The sequence below is a fragment of the Pteropus medius genome, unplaced genomic scaffold (assembly GCF_902729225.1).
Source record: "Pteropus medius unplaced genomic scaffold, Ma_sr-lr_union100, whole genome shotgun sequence".
Lineage (NCBI taxonomy): Eukaryota > Metazoa > Chordata > Mammalia > Chiroptera > Pteropodidae > Pteropus > Pteropus medius.
The window spans coordinates 777,734-795,487 of NW_024345481.1; the positions used below are offsets into that span (position 1 = coordinate 777,734).

General features: G+C 36.9%; 2 protein-coding genes across 7 annotated transcripts in view; one reads left to right on the top strand and one right to left on the bottom strand.

Annotated features, from left to right (window-relative positions):
- Nucleotides 1–17,754, top strand: part of OPRM1 (opioid receptor mu 1) — a 147,238-nt gene that overhangs the window by 96,327 nt on the left and 33,157 nt on the right. The gene's annotated exons all lie outside the window — the stretch shown is intronic.
- IPCEF1 (interaction protein for cytohesin exchange factors 1) overlaps nt 1–17,754 on the bottom strand; it is a 129,855-nt gene that overhangs the window by 15,490 nt on the left and 96,611 nt on the right. For all 6 annotated transcript variants that reach the window (XM_039873848.1, XM_039873849.1, XM_039873847.1 and 3 more), the window contains one exon: nt 10,986–11,352. In XM_039873848.1, the coding sequence (XP_039729782.1) occupies nt 10,986–11,352 (367 nt within the window). The remainder of the gene's footprint in view (nt 1–10,985; nt 11,353–17,754) is intronic.

Below are 17,754 nucleotides of genomic sequence, written 5' to 3' on the forward strand. Positions count from 1 at the left end.
AAAAAAACAGTTTTTTAAGAGATTATCAAGGTAACTGATTATCATACACAGCAGAAATATTAAGCATGGTAAAAGTCCTGGAGTTAAGCTGGAGACATTAGAATGTCTTATGAAAATACATTTGAGTCTTAGAGGGAACATTATGATTAAGGACTTTGAGAGTTTTCAGACACACAAGGATACAGTAATTTTTGTCCTTTTTTAATAGCTAAGCAGGTGGAGCTCTACTTCGAATAAAGCCTAACTACACAGCTTTCAACACCACAGTATTTTTTTTTGAGATTTTCCAATACCACAGTATTTTTAAAGTTAAATAATACATATTTAACAAATTTCAAAATGGAAATCAAACAAATATATAACAAAGAAGATAAACAGAATGATTTTTTAAATTTCTCTGTGCTTAATTGCACTACTAAAGATTATGATCAAAAATAAAATTACTTTTGACTAATACATTAGTTTGTAATTATGTCAGAGTAAAATGATTATACTAAGAATGTGTATTTAAGTCAATAGATGTTAAATTGGTAAAGGTGAAATAAACTTTAGAATCTTGAAATAATGTGTCTTAAAGTACATTCCTTAAATGAAAAATAACTAGGACTGCCTTTAGGATAATTTCATAATTGTTTAATATATTTATATAGCTATATATTATCTTTTGTTAAAAATATCAGAGGTTATCTCCCTCCCTCACACATATTCCTTCCCCTGACTTAAACTTTGGGCTATTAACAATGAGAATGTAGTTTTTTGTGTGTGCATGTGCGTTTGTATGTGTAACTTTAAAACTGACACCAAGTAAAGTGGACCTATTAAGATTACTGAAAGTTAATACAGAATTTGCCTAAAATATGACCAAATAATGTTCAAATATCAAACACTCTCTATTTGGATTCTTTTAGAATGTGGAGATAATAGTATGTTCAGATAAAGTTAAAACAGTTGGGAAAATATGGGGAAATAAAAGGCAAATCGCCACTACGTCCTTGCCTCTCCATCATCATTTCTCCTTAGAGGAAACAGGAAACTGAAAGCCTCTATGCCTGACCTCTAAGAACCTGATTCCAGAATCACCCACAAACATAAGGACAATAAAATAATAATGCGAGGAGTCAAGAAAAATACCTTTATTGGCTCTTTTGTTTTATAACCTATTGTTAGATACTTGGGAGACATTCCTGTGATCCAACCATGTCCACACTTAGGCAAGGGCTTTATATTGTTTTTACTGATGCTAATGGCTGGTGCTTAGGTCTTCACGGGGTGGTGGGGGGGGGCGGAGGGGCAGGGAGACCCGAAGGATGTAAACATACAAGAAACACAACTTGAATCTGAGCCCAAGGCAAAGAGAGAGTCCCTCCGGATTGCTGCACAGAGACTAATGCTGGCTTGTTAACCCTATAGGGCTATCCCTGTACCTTTAAGGAGCTTCTCCATAAATATTGTAAAATTCTCTTTCATATTTTTATGTAAATATTTATCTAAATTATAATTTCATTTTAGAAAACACAAGATTATTTCTCTTACCAGATTGTCAAAAGAGAAAAAAAAAAACTGGTAGAAAAAAATCATTGGTTTCTCTCTCATTGGAAACAGAAGCCAAGTTAATTATTTCCACCTCTTTTGTCTTCTGATACAAAATAAATGAATTTTGTCAGACAGTCAACTATTTCTAATGCAATTGTTATCCTTTCTCTCAGGAGTGTATTTTAGTCTTACATAAAATATCAAGACTCTAATTCCTTTCCCTACAGAAGGCACTTTATAGACTATCTCATCAAGCCTAAGTGCTTTGTCAAAAAAGATGAAAACTGCTTTTATTTTATGGATGAGAAAAAAATAGAGATTCTTGGAAAACAGTAGGTAATCTTTCCCAAATGTAAATTGGTGATGGACTTAAGAATAAAAGTTTATTTCCACACTGTACTGTCCATGGGCTTCTAAACCAGTCTTCTCAAACTCTAGGCGAAAATCACCTAGAGATCTTGTTAAAATGCAGATTCTACCTCAGAAAGTCTAGGATGGTGCTGAGATTCTAAATTTTTAATAAGCTGCTAGGTGATGCCAGAACTGCTGGTCCATGGCCCACACTTTGAGTAGCAAGGCTAGACTGTTTGCCATCAATTTGTCATGAAACACCAGCCTCAGCTCATTGGGGAAAAAAAGGGACAGGAGTCACAATAAAAAAGTTGGGACTTGTCCAAAAAGCAGCATCTATTTTCTCTGTGCCACATTTGATTTAAAAAAAAAAAATGTACTTATGGCTTTGCTCAAAGGAGTATTCCAGGATCCCTGCTCTATAGCATCGCTATCTCCTATGTGGACTTGACATGATTTTGAAGTAAATGCTGATGACTATTTACATCTGTTAGGCCATCTTAAGGGGTGGGATTAGTAAACTTTCTCGAAATTCAGGTCAGCAATCTAACATTTCCTACACAAGAAAGACACGGTATTTTTTTTTTTTTTAACAAGATCTTTTTTGGTGACATTAGCAAATGAGACAAAACAATGTTTTGAACTAATGGTTAGAAGTTCGCTCCTTTCCAAGATTATGCCAAATGGCTGTGCTATTCCTTTCTCATCCTCCTACGTATTCCAGCCTATTGTTTGCTTCTGACGGAACAGGCATGTTCCAGTAGGCCCAGAATTTGGCTGTCAAGAACATTGTATGCAGATTCTCTCTTTAAATGTTGTATTTTTAACTTTGCCTCCCCCACTATCTTATTTTTGGTGTTTCCTTGTGCTTTCTAGAAAGCGGTTCTTATTTTCTCTTTAGAACATAAATGCTGGCTTCGGGAGACAAGAGAGTTCGTACACCATATTTCATATTCGAATTTAAAAGCAAAACTTTTAGAGATTGGAAAAGTCTAAATGATGTTCAAAGGAAATAATGTTAGTTCCCAAACATGAAACACTTGGAAAGGTTTAGGTAGAAACAGAATTCCCTGTTTTCTGAGCAATGTTCTAAGTGCTTGAGAAAGGAAAGACCAGGGAAGGCGCTTGTTACAAAGAGAAGAAATAACTACATAGTTATTTGGACGTTCAGTGCGGCCTTTCAGTCTTGACAAATGTTATTTAATACAGCACCTGATGTCAACTGATCAAAAGCGTTGTACAGGCTTTCTCTAAATAGTGACTCTGACAACTCTACTACACAGCAAAAAACTTGTATCATAATGACAGACAAATTTAATTGATACAACTAAGATAAATCTGGATAACTCATCTTAAGGGTAAGGATATAACCGACACAAGAACATTAGCACAGTATAATTTTGAGAGAGACTGCCTGTGTCTGCTGCCCTTGCTGCTGGTGGACATTATTGAGTTTTGACTATGTGACATGCGCCATGTTAACTACTGTATCAACCTTAGGTCATTATCTTGGTAACAACCCTATGAGGAAAGTGTTATTAACCTTGATGTGAAGGAAAGAATGTCAAGACATAGATTAAAAATGTCGACCAAAGTCACAAAGAGACAAACTAGGTTCTGACCAAAGCTCACCGCTTTAAACATTTTGAATGAAGTTCAATGAAAAAGGTTTCAAATCAGACGATCTATAGCCACTGAGATGGCAGCTGGTTGGACTGGCCAGGCCAGTGCTCAGATGCCTGTTCCCACTCCTCTTGTCTTCCAAGAGAAAAATCTCCACCCAGAGCATCTGCTTTTGAGGTGCCCATGTTTAATATGTCAAACTCTCTTCTCACAGGGCCACAGGGCACCAGACTCTTGGACAGGAAATTCATGAGCTGGCCAGCAGCCTAGGGCACAGTTCAGATGATCAGATTCTCTGCTTGGATGTTTGAACTGGGCACCTGAGGATAATAACTAGTTCAAATCGGGAGCAGAAGGTGAGAGTCAAGGTTGAGAGGCTGTGGCCCTATATATAACAAAGGTATAAGTGCTTAAAAACAGAGAATGCAATGTTGGAAGAATGCTAGCTGGGAAAGATGTGATTGAAAAATATATAGCAAGTAAAAAAATTCTATAAGAGAAAAAAACAGATTGAAAGTCAGAGAGAACATCCAAGTATAAAGCTGGTATTTTTACCCATACTCTTGTAAGTCTGAGAAAACAATAGATTCACTTTAATTTTCCTTATTTTTCCATATTTGCTTTACATTCTCTACTGAGTCATCTATCTATTTTCTCTTGGGTGTTTGATGTTTCTATTAAGTAAGGCAACTCAATACTCTTCTACTATATTATTGCTTTTATTGATAACAAACCTACTCTCTATTGGATGATCTTTATTGTTGTTCTTTTATTTTATTATCATTGCCTCGGTGGCAGTCATTTTTTGAAATAATCTTAGGTTGAGTCCATTGCCCAAGCATCTGATACATAGCTTTACATTCTCAAAACAAATGTTCCATTTGTTTTTAAAATGTATTCTTCTAATCATATGAGCACCCAGGATTTGCTGAAATATATAATATAGACATAAAGTTTCTATATCTGCCCACATCCTAGGAAAACAAAAAACACTGGCATGTACACACACAGACACACAAACACACACACACAAGCATATGGTCAGGATTTTTTTCTTCTAAAAATATATTTATGAGATGAAAGCTGAATGGGAAATAAATAGGAAAAAAACTGGAAAATTGCCTAAAATCAAGAATAAAAATACCATGCACTATAGATAAATAGTCAACCTTGGCTTCATCAACCATGTGACTCCACAATGGAGACAAGTCAGAACAACATATAGACATGGAAGATTCAGAAGAAGGGTGGGTTAGGGAAGGGAGGACACTACAGGACAAGAGCAGTCAGGCAAGAGGAAGGAAGAAGTGACCCTATCTCGATTTCACTAAGCAGAAAACGAAGGTTTGGAACAGATTAATGCCCTTGCCTTTTTAAGATGGAGCTCTCTTTTCCTTATTTCTATTATAGTCTACTGTGATCTATAATCATTTGCATAACATCGTTATTTTTGCCTTACAGAAAATCCTCAATGTACAGTAAGTCCTCACTCAACATTATTGATAGGTTCATGAAACTGCTAGTAAACAACATATAATGAGACCAATTTTACCATAGGCTAATTGATATAAACAAGAGTTAAGTTCCTATGGCATCTCGTCAACATAACATAATAATGTCATTTTATTCACATGACATTGAATAAAATGACATTATGCAAGGACCTGAGGTATATATTTAGAGTTATGTATTTAAATATGGCCATTAAATCTCTACTAGGAAATCTTTTCCCAGGAAATGATAATAATCCTATAGAGTTGCAATTATATTTAATGCTATAGAGGACCGAATGTGCTAAAAAACTTTTGGCTTATCTTTGATTTCTCTCTTTCTTTCACATTTGATCCATCCATTTATTCGACTTATCCATCTAATATTTTTTGACCGTCCACTGTGTGTTTAGGCAGTATATCTGAGAGCCTAGAAATAGACTAAAACAGACAAGAACATTTATGAATCTTACATTCTTATATTTTATCCTTAACTGTGCCCCAAATTTGTATATTTTCCCACACCCCTTCCCATCGCTACGAATTTAGTCCAGACCATCATCATGTCACTGTTGGCTCATTCAATAGCTACACAACTGTTCTACTTCAACTTCCTAATATCCATTCTCTACATAGTGACATAATCTTTTAGAAATGTAAAACACACCATAACACTCCTCAACTTCGATTTCTCTGAAAACACCCCATTGCACTTGGAACAAAATCCAAACCCCTTACAGGACTCACTAGTTGCCACATAAACCATCTGCTATTGAGTTATCTGATCAGTTCTTCTTATGCATCCCCTGCCCACTCTGCTCCCCATGAAACAAAAAAATGCTGAAGTGTATAAATATGAAAAGAGTCACACACACACATACAAAACTAGAAAGCCAAGCATTGACTCAAAAGCAGGAAGCTATAAAAATGAAAAAAAAATTGAAGACCATTTGGTAACGTTTAAAACCACCCATGTCCACTTGGCCACATATACACAGTAGGAACTTCTGCATTGCTGCCAGACCAACAAGGGGATAAACCTATGGCCCCTCCCTTTGGCTCAGGTTCCACTGATCTAGAAATGGCTTTACTATCAAATATGAAAATAGTCTTTATTTTGTCTCCCAATGTTGTTTTCTATATTCTACATAAACAAAAAAAAATTTGGTCAAAAATTTTGATAAAACACTGTTCTTGTAGCATAGCATTTAAAGGAATGTCAAATATGACTGATTGCAAAGCCTTGCTTTTTTCATGACAGTTGCGGGTTCGGTCTGGAATGAACTCAGTGTTCTGACAGAACTCCTGTGCCCACGAGCAGAGGTATGCCTAGTTTATCTGACACCCAGAGCAGACCATTTTAAATACCTTCGCCCCAACTCTTCAGATTGTTAAACATCTAAAACCTTCACCTGTAAATTTACTTCTCTCTGAGTACAAGGATCTTCTTTTTCCTATTCTCTCTCTTCTGAATCTACATATCTTTAGTTGTGACCTCCAATTCCTTAAACCCCTTATATCTTCCAATCTGTTGATGTCCCTCTGAGATTACATACCTCCAAAATCTAGATTATGCTTGTCATCATCTTCAAAACCCTTGCCTTAGTGACTTCCCTCCATCTCCCATTCATAACCCTTAGCTTCAGGAAAAGTAATATGAAGTAAGGATGAAAAAGATGAGAGAAAGGTCTGACAACTAAAAATGAACTAATTATATTGTACAAATTTACAGATAATCAGTATTACTTCATGCCATCTTCTAGAGATCTTTAGCCACCTCACCTGGAGCAGAGGAAGTAGATGTTTGGGTCATCAGTGACTGAGATTATTAATTATAGATCCGAGGTTTTCCTAGGAGTAAATAGTCTCATTTTCAGATCACTTTTCAAATTATAGCTCAAAAACATAAATCAATAGGAAATTTTCTAGGGACTAAATTAAGTGATAGAGATACAAAGGTCAAGATCAGTCTTCACCTTGATAAGCATACTAAAGAACTCTCCAAGTCTCTCCTTTAATTTCTATTTCCACTGCCACCGCAGCTATTATAAAAGCTTCCAAACTCTTCTAATTCCTTATTTTTAAGAGAATAAATCTCCTCTTATTCTCTTCTACTCTACATTCGAAAGTTAACATAATTTTTCTGAAGTATAGCTCAATTTATGATTACTCTGGTTGGAAATGGTCATCCATCATCTATTGAAATAAATTAACGACTAGCTCAGTTTTCAACATCATCCAAACTTCTATCTTCCCCACGTCTCCTCTCTCTACACACAGAACCACTCACTTAGATCACATCTTAGATCACTTTGCTGCAATCGTCCACATTTTGAGTCCCTGCACACTTTTAAATGCCTCCAGTACTTTATATCTCCTGGTAGCATTTATTTTACTCTGCTTTCTTTGGTTAAGTGCATCTTATTCCTCCCACTCTCCCTATTAGATGTTAAAATGTTTTAGACTAGAAATTGTATCTTGCTCATCTCTGTATCCCTATTACCACAATGTACTTGAATAGATATTAGGTACTCAAAAATAAAAATAATGCTAAATTGAATGGAATTCAGTATTCAACTTTTTCTTTTTATTATTTTCTTCCTAAAGAGACATGCCACGCAATTCCTATAGCAATCTCTGAAGTAGCTAGCTAAAATAATACAGCATCTGTACTTTTTGCACTCAGATTGTATAAAAATTTTTGTAATATTTGTTAAATCCCCAAATCTGGCTCCTTTATGCCACTGCCTGAGATGTCATGCATGCTCTAGTGTGCTTGTCTCTTCACTAAAAACGCTTTTTATTCAACATGATTCCCAGATTAATTGTCTATACCTGTACTTGAAAAATATATTTGAATAAATTGGGTTTCATCTTATTAGTGCTTATTAGCTATTCACCATCCAGGGTATAGTCGCTCCATTTAGGGAGTAAGTATAGTGAAATTTTCTCCATGTTGTTATCATATTTAAGTAGAGACATATAATGTGAGTGATCATCACAAAAGCATAAGTCATGGGCCAAATAATCTCTTTAAAAAAAAAAAGGTATAGCATAGAGAAAAACTGAGATGAACATTTCATTAACCCCAATCACCCCTTTTCCCCAATGCCTTATAGAGAGACTGAAGAATCCAGGGAGCTCTGGGGCTCTGGAACTCTGAAACCACCAATGTGGAAAGGCAATTAACATTCTGAATTTTTTAATAGTTTACACAGCAGAGTAGAAACGCCTAAAAGGATATTTAGATTCAGCATAGAATTCTAGCAACCACATTTTAATTGTATACAAACTCCAAAATATGTCTCTCATTGTCGAAATAAAAAGCAGGCTATATTTCATGCTATTTGCTTGTGTCAGGGCTCAGTTATTAATCTTTAAGCATCTTTTCTGAAATAGTTTCTTTCTCTAGCAAACAAATCTTGAGCCTGGGGCTTAATTTAAAATCTTAACTCCTGATTTGGGCCATATTGAAACTTCTATCAGTCCCTGTCATGAAAACATCCTGAATGATATTTCGGTCACAGGAAATTCAAGGCTTTTATTTCTTTTTCTAATTGGCAGAAAAAAGTAAATTTTAAACGTCAGAAAAATAAAAAGCTACTTTCTTCTCCAATACAAATAGGTTAAAAAAGCAAAATACACAATCTGATTCTCCATAGCAAGTCATCAGAAATACAAGCAAAGACTGGGTAGCTGTTTCCATAGCAATGACTTTATGTAGTTTTAGCTCCTCTGGGAATTTAACCAAATCCTCAGCAGCAGAAGAAAATCACCAGCAAAAAATTTGTATCATATGGTAACTGCCAACAAATCAGTGAGAGAAGAATGCTTTTATTTTCTCTTTATTTCTACTGAGAGAAATAGCTTCACATCAAGCTGTTCAAAGAAGCATACAGATTCTATTGGGCACTCTGCAGTTAACTCAAAATTTGAAAATACAAGGTGTCTTCCTTCTTAGGTTGAAAGCACTGCAAGTACCCAGCCAGGCTCTGCAATGCATGCATCCCAAGAGTGACATTTAGACAAGGGTAAGAACTGCACACAACTTCCTATGACTCTCAAATTAGTCATCCTAGACGAAACTTTCAATCTGCAGAGTTATCCCTTGGGAAAGAAATGCAAATGGAATCTTATTCTCTATTTTGCTTTCAAAGCCATCTTCATCCTGGTGTGCTGCGGGTGTGGGTGTGAGTATGGGTATATGTATGAAACTGTTCTACCTTACGGCCCAATGACTATGAGTTTTTAGCGGGGAAAGAAGAGATGTGGTACTTTCGATTACTTTCTCTAATGTTACCAGTCCTATATCTGGAAAGATTTTCTAAGGATGAAGTTAGAGGCCATCGAGTTTGAGATATTTAAACTCTCTCTTCAGTGTGTCTTTGTGAGAACAAAGGTTATGATCAATATGCAATATGCGATTAATAGCCAATGAAAATGATTGTCTCAGAGTGAGTAAACATCTCCAATGACAAGGAGTGCATTCCTTCCTTTCTGAATGTTTTCAATGTTCAAAGGAAGTTTTCTATGCTGAACCTAAAACTACCTTCTTTTTAGTTGTACCACTGGCCTCAATTTCGTACTTCCGAGCAGATGCAAATGAAGGCCATTCTTCTCCATAACAGCACTTCACACACCGGAGGCCAGCATGCGTCTACCATTTTCCATTCCTCACTCAGAACTTGACGCCTCCATATCCCTCAGTGGCATTACTTCCATTGCCCTCCGTATTATATATCATTCACCAATAGAAATAGATTGGTTTGCCAATAACTTCATTCACTCTACTTTTTTAAAATGTAAAGTAAATTGTTGGCCCGAGTTAGGGGTGTCAAGCAAAAAATGCCATCAGAAGCCAGGCAGATAACTCGACTGCGTGAAACTTCTTCAGGTAAGGCCACAGGGAGTGGTGACAACTGCGGTGACTTGGAGAATGAGTTCTCAGCCTCGGTATTCAGATTCTTTAAAATACTGTACACACATTCTCACACACACACACACACACACACCACACACAACTGGATTCGCAATTGTAATCCTTTGCCTAAATTACTCTGATATCAAATACTAAATTAATAAGGTACATCTGAAGATTTGAGAACTTAAAAAAACTTTACCACTCTGACTAAGGATCATGGGAATATAGCTAGTCAGCTTTCTCTCAACAGCACCCTGAAAAGACACAAACCAAACTCATCATCTTCTCATTGCTCAGTATCTCATATCAGGTGAGCTTGTTCTACACTAGAATGAATAAGGCACAGACCATCAGAAAAGAGACATCATGATTGAAACTAATAATAAAAGAAAAGTTAGTCTGAATAGAAGATAAGGACCAACTATCACAGAGTACTAAGAAAGCTCACGTTATTAATTAATTTTTAGACTCTATTAACTCTTTCCTTTGCTAAGACTTAAAATGTGGGTGTTTTTGTTTTTCTTTTTGTTTTTCAGAAACATACACTGTGCTCTATTTTGTGTTTAAAAGCTCTGTGCTTTCTCCAAAGTGTATGTCAATTGTCTGTCTCCCTGTTAACCTCACAGGCACCTTCAGGAACCCGCTAGCTGGGCCAACCAAACTTCATCCGTGGTCATGGCCCAGGAAAGATGGTTGCTCTAAATTTGTTTGGAACCATGGAGGTTACATCATAAATATCCCCACAAGCTCCAGAGCATAGCACATGGAGCCAAAAAGAGACAAGCCCTTCCTCAGATTGGTGAAAAAATATCAGCGTATGATACTTTCTCATAGTCATAAGCATTTGGTTAGTGACGCTTATAAGAGGTCATGATTGGCCTCGAAGCTGGCTTCCCACATGCAAACTCCTCTATAGAGGTAGCCCCTGGGCTTAGGTGCACCTGACCGTCCAATTACTGCATCATCATTCATGACTTTTAACACTCTTTTCACAAGTTAACATTAGAGTTCCACAACCACACCAAATAGTCATTCTCTAAAGAAGAGTAAACAATTTCTTGGTTTACCTCTGTCCATCGTCTTTGATCCAGTAGGCTTGTCTGGGACACTAAGATGGTCTAGGTTGCTACTCAGTGAGGACGTGTCATCGCTCGATAAAGAGTTCAAAAATCCACTTTCCGACATGGCAAAGCTGTTTTCCAGGGCCTTGCAACTGTTTGCCTCCGAGGGTGCAGGTGAGTGAAGCTGCACAGCGATTGCTATTGATTGTCCCACATCTTCAGCAGTGGATGAACTGTTAACCATGTTGATCCAAGACTGTCTTTCTTTAGATAAGGAGGTCAAACTGCTGGATGTCTTTATTGTACTTTCCAGGGAAGAGAAAGAACACGACGTTTCACTCGATTTCAGGGAAGATGAAGACGCCTGCTGTGCCTATTTTGCATAGATAAAATCCAAAAAGAATAAAATAAATCATGATTAAACCAGCATTCTCCACTTTTCGTATTCAATAAAGGTACCCCAGTGTTTCAAAAAGTGGCCAGTAATAAGAGAGTCAAAAGAAAAACATATTAGGTATCTGTATGACAGACATTATGATACCATTTTCTAAAAACCAATCTGTGTCACTCTGAATTCACTGTTCTAGGATCTGAAAGATCTCCATAGCATGATTTACCCTATTCTTCAGTGTTCTCCAGAAATTTAAAAGTCCTCTTGGGAGAGTTCTTTGGAAAACTGAAAGATTGTTTGAACAAAAAGTAGATTGCAATCTATCACTGAATTCTCACTGATTGAGCAAAAACTCTTAAGAAAGGTAATTAAGAGAAAAAGCAAAAGCTAGAGCCAGATAGGAAGCAAAATCATATTAAGTGAGTGGAGACCAGTGATGTGGGGCAAAGCGCATCTATTTCAATCCTCAAATATGTTTCACATATTTCTTCGTACGTCACCAATATCGCTCATAACTACATAGGTTAAATAATGTTGTCATTTCTCTTTGATATTTTAAAAACTTTAAGAAACTTTCACCAGAGAAGACAAGGATACATTCTCAGGCTCCTGATTAATGAAAAAGAAATCAAAAACTGCGCCACGGACTATGAAAAGTAGGTTGATAATCTAGGAGCTTCCTAAAGCAGATTGTAACATACAGTTTAAGGATAAATGGCAATCCTTGGCAAAAGTTTCACCAATCCTGATGCATTGATGGAGAAGACATCAACGCGGTACCAATAGTCTTCTCTTGGGAAAGACTTCATTTGTCTTGAAATCGCAGACTTCTGAGATTTTATCTTTGTTACATTTTGATGTGAAAATATATTTGGAAAATGGTGATGGTAGATACTTGCTTTTGTCTTTTTGGAGTTGTTTTGTTTTTAATATCCTATATAGCAAAATAATGACTTGGCAATAATATGTTGTCCTCCATTTTTCATTTTATTGGTGAGTAAAATCCAAAAATCTAGAAACCTGTGCTTTCTGAGTTGCCCAATGTCTCCAAGGGCAGATGAGACAGAGAAGGCATTTTATGGTTCAGTTTCATTATATCATCCTACGGAATACTCCTGTTACTTTCAAGCTTCCAAAACTCCAAGGATGTGGGAGGGAGGGAACTGCCAGAAGGAAGAAGCCAAAGGGTAAACTAGGGTTTTCTCCTGAAAAACCTCAAGATCATTACAACTAACTCAGAATGGCTGACTTTGTTTCAAACCAATTATTCCCAAGAATTTTGTAAGTTCTAAGCTCTGAGTTCTGTTGGAAAAAGCCAGTATGTAACCAATGCATGCCCAGTTGCTGCATACTAGACATGAATTGTTCAATAATAAATAAATCCACTTTTTAGTAGCATGACTTTGAAATATCCAGTTAAAATACTAACTCATCACACAAATCTTCTAAATAATAGTATATTTGCAAAGACATGAAAGCTTTCCATTCAGGAATGTGTCATTGAGCTTGGGAACCAGTTGCCTTAAAACACTCCAACCATTTAATAACTAAGAGATCAAAGAAAGACCTATAATTCACTAAATAAAACCCCAGTTATCTAAAGGAAAAAATGCACACCCCCTCCCCAAACTGTCCAAACAAATGCCAGGAACAGTTTACACAATACAGAACCTACAAAAGAAATATTAACAAAAATACCCATTCAGACCCAGTCCTGACACATTCTTCTATAGTGAGCTATTTTGGTAAATCGCTTGGCTTCCATGTGATCAGCTAGCTTCCTTTTCTGAAAAGAGACCAAGCACAAGCATTTCCTGTTGCCCCTGCTGATACTCTCTAATTTGATTACAGCAAATTAACAAATGGGCTGTTTGAGCAGAAAACTACACACAGTTGCTGCAGCACATTCCATAAGCCTCTGAACCTGAAAATTCTGTTTAAACACCTAAGGAAAGACAGGTTACATGCACATCAGAATTGGATTCCTGTTTGTGGTAATACTCAAAAACAGTGCAAATCATTTCAATCCATTTTTTGGATTCCTGTTTGTGGTAATACTCAAAAACAGTGCAAATCATTTCAATCCATTTTTTCCTAGCATCATAGAATATGTATAAATTTGATTTTTAAATAAAGAAAAGAAAAGTGAGCCAGAAAAAAGGAGAAGAATAAGAAGGTGGAGGAGAAGGGTAGGTGGAAGGGGAAAGAGAAGGAAGAGGAGGAATGAGGAGAAAAACTGTAGAGAAGGAAAAAAGAAATGAGAAAAAGACTATGTGTATCAGGTCAGAGAGAGTTTTCATTAGAAGAGAGATTGACAAAATACAAACCAAATGGAACTGGAGCACGATTATTCAATATGGGAACGTGTTTAATGGGTAGTGTGGTGCCAAATCATGGTTCGCTGTTACCATTCTGTAGCTATGAACAGCTACATGTTAAACAAAGAACTTTTAGCTCATTGCCTTCTGTGAACCATCCATGTAAGATACTCATAAAACTCCCCATTGCAAGTCAAATGAAGGTAGAAAGGTGTGACAGTCTCACCCCTGTGTGGTCAACACAAGTCCATTCTTCCAGTGTCGGTTCAGGGACCACTCCTCCCAGAAATCTTCTCTGGGGGCTTCAGGGTGAGACAGGGACCTTTGACTGGTGCTCCTGAGTTTACTTCTAGCATACCAAGTGGACTATTATTTTAATCGTCAACTGATACTGTAATTGCTGATTGATTTGTTTATTTTTGTTGGAAAGTTGAGAACAGGCTGTTTTTAATCATTTTTTGCATTTCCGTTTGTTGTATCTGTGCCTGACACACAGTTGGTCACAAATTAAGGCCAAGAAAGAGCAAACTAGAGAGCCAGTGGTGTGAAGAAAAACAGCCCCGAGTAGTTCAACCTCTTACTGAAGAGCACCCTGAAATTCCCTGTACGTTGCTATGGATGATTTATCCTAATCCTTGGATCTAAAAGTGGCTGGTACTGGCTGCAAAGATTCTCATAAACTGTTCTCATGATCTCAAACAAAATTATTGTTTTATTTATTAGAGATTGATAATTGTAGATGGTTTCATGCATTTCAGAACATTTGGGATTTAAATATTTTATTTTTTAATGAGAAAATTAGAGGCATTTTAAAGATCTTAGTGTTAATGAAGAAACTATGTATATGACTACATTAAAAATTCAATATGACTTTCTCCCATTTTCTGTATGAAACACTTCTATTCGTTGAAGAAGCATAGTTCAAATGCTAATTAGCTACAAACCCTATTTCTTTATTGTTTTAAAAACAGAAGTTTGACATGGAGAAAAATAATTTTAAATGGCCACCAAAAGCCTGTAATTGGGAAGAAATGAGTCAGTATATAAATCTTAAGCTATATTAGTCAAAGCATATAAAAATGGAAGATAAAAGAATAATTTAAGACCAAACATAATAAAACTAATTTTAAAAAAAGGAACATGCACAGCTTTTCTTTCCTTTTATTAGCTATATTAATAAAAACAAACCAGCCCATTGCTGGTAAGCCCTAGAAAGTATTGTTTGTATTTCTACCACATGCTAGTAGAAGAATTGCCCTAAAAATTCGATGACCTTGTATAGTATACTCCCTACTCTCTGCCTGACCTTCAGCATGACCTTGGGCAATAAACTATCAAAAGACTCACTCCTCACTCCAACCCTGACCTTGGAGAAGTCACTCTACCTCCAAGTCTTATTCTACTGATTTCCCACCCTGCTCCCCACCCCAGTCCATTCTCCCTTCCAAACAACAGTTACAGTATTTCTAAAACATGAAACAGATGACAATATTCCCTTCCTGAAAATCCTCTAATAATTTCCCTTACATCATATGAAAAAAAAAAAAAAAGCCATAGCCTTTAATAGCTGAGAAGGCCTACATGGACCCCTAGCTACCCCTCCAGAAGCATCTCCTTCTGCCTACCTTCTCTTTTTTCTCGTCACATTAGTCTTCTTTCTGTTCATTGAGCAAATCTCTCATTCCTTCTGCCTGAAAGGCTCTTTCCCTGGATTGTTTGTTGGCCGCCTTCTTCCCATCATTTTGGTCTCAATTCAAATATCCCTTCCTCAGCAGATTCTTCCCTGGCAGTGGTAGGCAAAACAATATCTTCCCATTCTCAACGCTGGCCTCTCCCTAGAATCAATGCCCTATTTTTTTTTTCTTCACACCACTTATCAGTGCTAGAGATTATTTTCTTGGAATCACAGATTTATTGTGCTTCTTCCTCACTTTAGAACTTAAGATGCGCACGGGAAGAGACATTGTCTATTTCAGTCCAGCATCACTTATCCACAGCATTACCTGGTACGTGGTCCATGCACAAAAATACTCATTAGCTACCTGACTGACTGACTCAGATTTACTGAGAGGAGCAAATGAAATAACATAAAAGAATATCTTAATAAAATGTAAGCTTAAGCTTGCAAATGATACTTAGGACAGTTAAATTTACTTCTCTAGAACCTGGCTTCCTCACTTGTAAAACTCATGTAGAATTTTTGGGAGAGTCAAATGGGACCATCCTTCTCATAGAGACATGAAAGTACCAGACAAATGTAAAGTAGTAACTCCTAATTCACCTGGGGAAATATTTGCAGAGTAATAAATCTGTAGAAGTTGGGGATAAAGTCACAATAATCACCCACTCTCCCATTTATCAGTCCATTATAAATATTTATTGTGTTCCAAATATGTGTTAGACACAGCCATAAATGTTATGGGTAAAGAAAAAGATATTAGACACTGCCTCTGACTTTAAGAATTTAATAATTAGAGAAATAAATCAGATAAACAAAATCTGTAATACAAGGCAAATGACAACAACATGAAAAAGGTGTCAAAAAAACGACGTACTATAAGAACGCGAAGACTTCGGGAGAGGGCAGGATTATCCTGCCTTACAGGCCTAGGGGACCTTGAATGAAGGACGTAACATTTGAACCAGTCTCGAAAGATATTAAGAAAGCAGAATTGAAGGGAGGAGGGTGGCGAGTGGTTCCTACAAGTGGAAAAACTTAATAATTCTAGGCCCAAAAGAAGGAAAGTCTGAAGAGCTTCGAGGAAATGACAGGCAGTTTGTCGGGCTGATGACAAAGGTAGAATCAGTAACAACCACAATGGCAGTCTAAAGTGAGCCCAAGGGCCTTGAATACCAAGCCAGTGAGTCCAGAATTAATTCGATAAACAACGAGAGTTCACTGAAAGGTCTTGCTCAGGTGAACCAAAATTATCAGAACTATACTTTAGGAAGACTAATTTGGAAGTGGTTTTTAAGAGGAGAGAAATTAGAGACACAGAAAGGAAAAAAAAAAAAAAGCCTGCTATTTCAATAACCCAGGCCAAAGTTAATGCGGGCACCAACTAGGACAGTGGCAGTGAGAATGAAAGGTTGTGGGACAGTCACCACATCTAGTGACCAACTGCTAGAAGAGTGGGGTGAGGGGATGAACTGGTAAAGTAAGAGGCAAGAACACAAAGGCTAATTTTAGCATAATCTTAAAATCAGCTCGGTGTTCAACCACGGAGTTTATGATACTTTTTTGCATCTTGAAGAGGGGGCATGAATTTTTCTCTCTACCTTTTCCTTAAATGGGTCGTCACTGATCATCTCCAATACAACTATCTCACTTGCAAGCACTTCTATTATTTTACACAGTACATGTATCAGAAGATCAAGTGGCCTTCAGTAAACAGCTGTGCAAGATTCATCCTTACTAGGATTAAATTTTAACTTCTAAAATTGATTTTACCACTTCTCGTGTTTAAGAGACTTCCTCCCTTGCCACTGGCCAATGGGCCACAGTTTGCAGGGGTTTTTTCTTTTTATTTATCGCTTCTTTCGGTTTGCTTTAGCTGATTTTTTTCCCATCATTTGGATATAAAGGAATTGTACTTCTGAAATGTATCAAAATTTGAGGACTGTCATGTGAAAATGGTCTGCATGAGTGTCTTGAAACTAGGATTACAAATATTTATCTTCTCAGTTTCTCTCATATCTGATCCATCTATGGGTGCTCTACCTTCCAATTCTATTAAAAATATGATCATTCCATTTCCCAACTATGCCCTGCCCTAAATCACCACCATCTCTCACACTAGATCATAGCACACCCTCTCTTAGATTTCTTTGCTTCTATACTTAGCCCCACCTCCCAAGGTCTCCCCAACACAGCAGCTCAAATGGTCCTTTCAAAATGGAAATTGATCACATCCCATCGCTCCTGTCCTCAAACTTGCCCGACGTACTCTAAATAACTCAAAACATCAAAGTCCTTACCTGGCTCACAGTATGGCATGACCACCACTACCTTGTAATTTCATTTCCTGCTACTCTCAGCTTTATTCATGCTGCTGCAGCCACACTG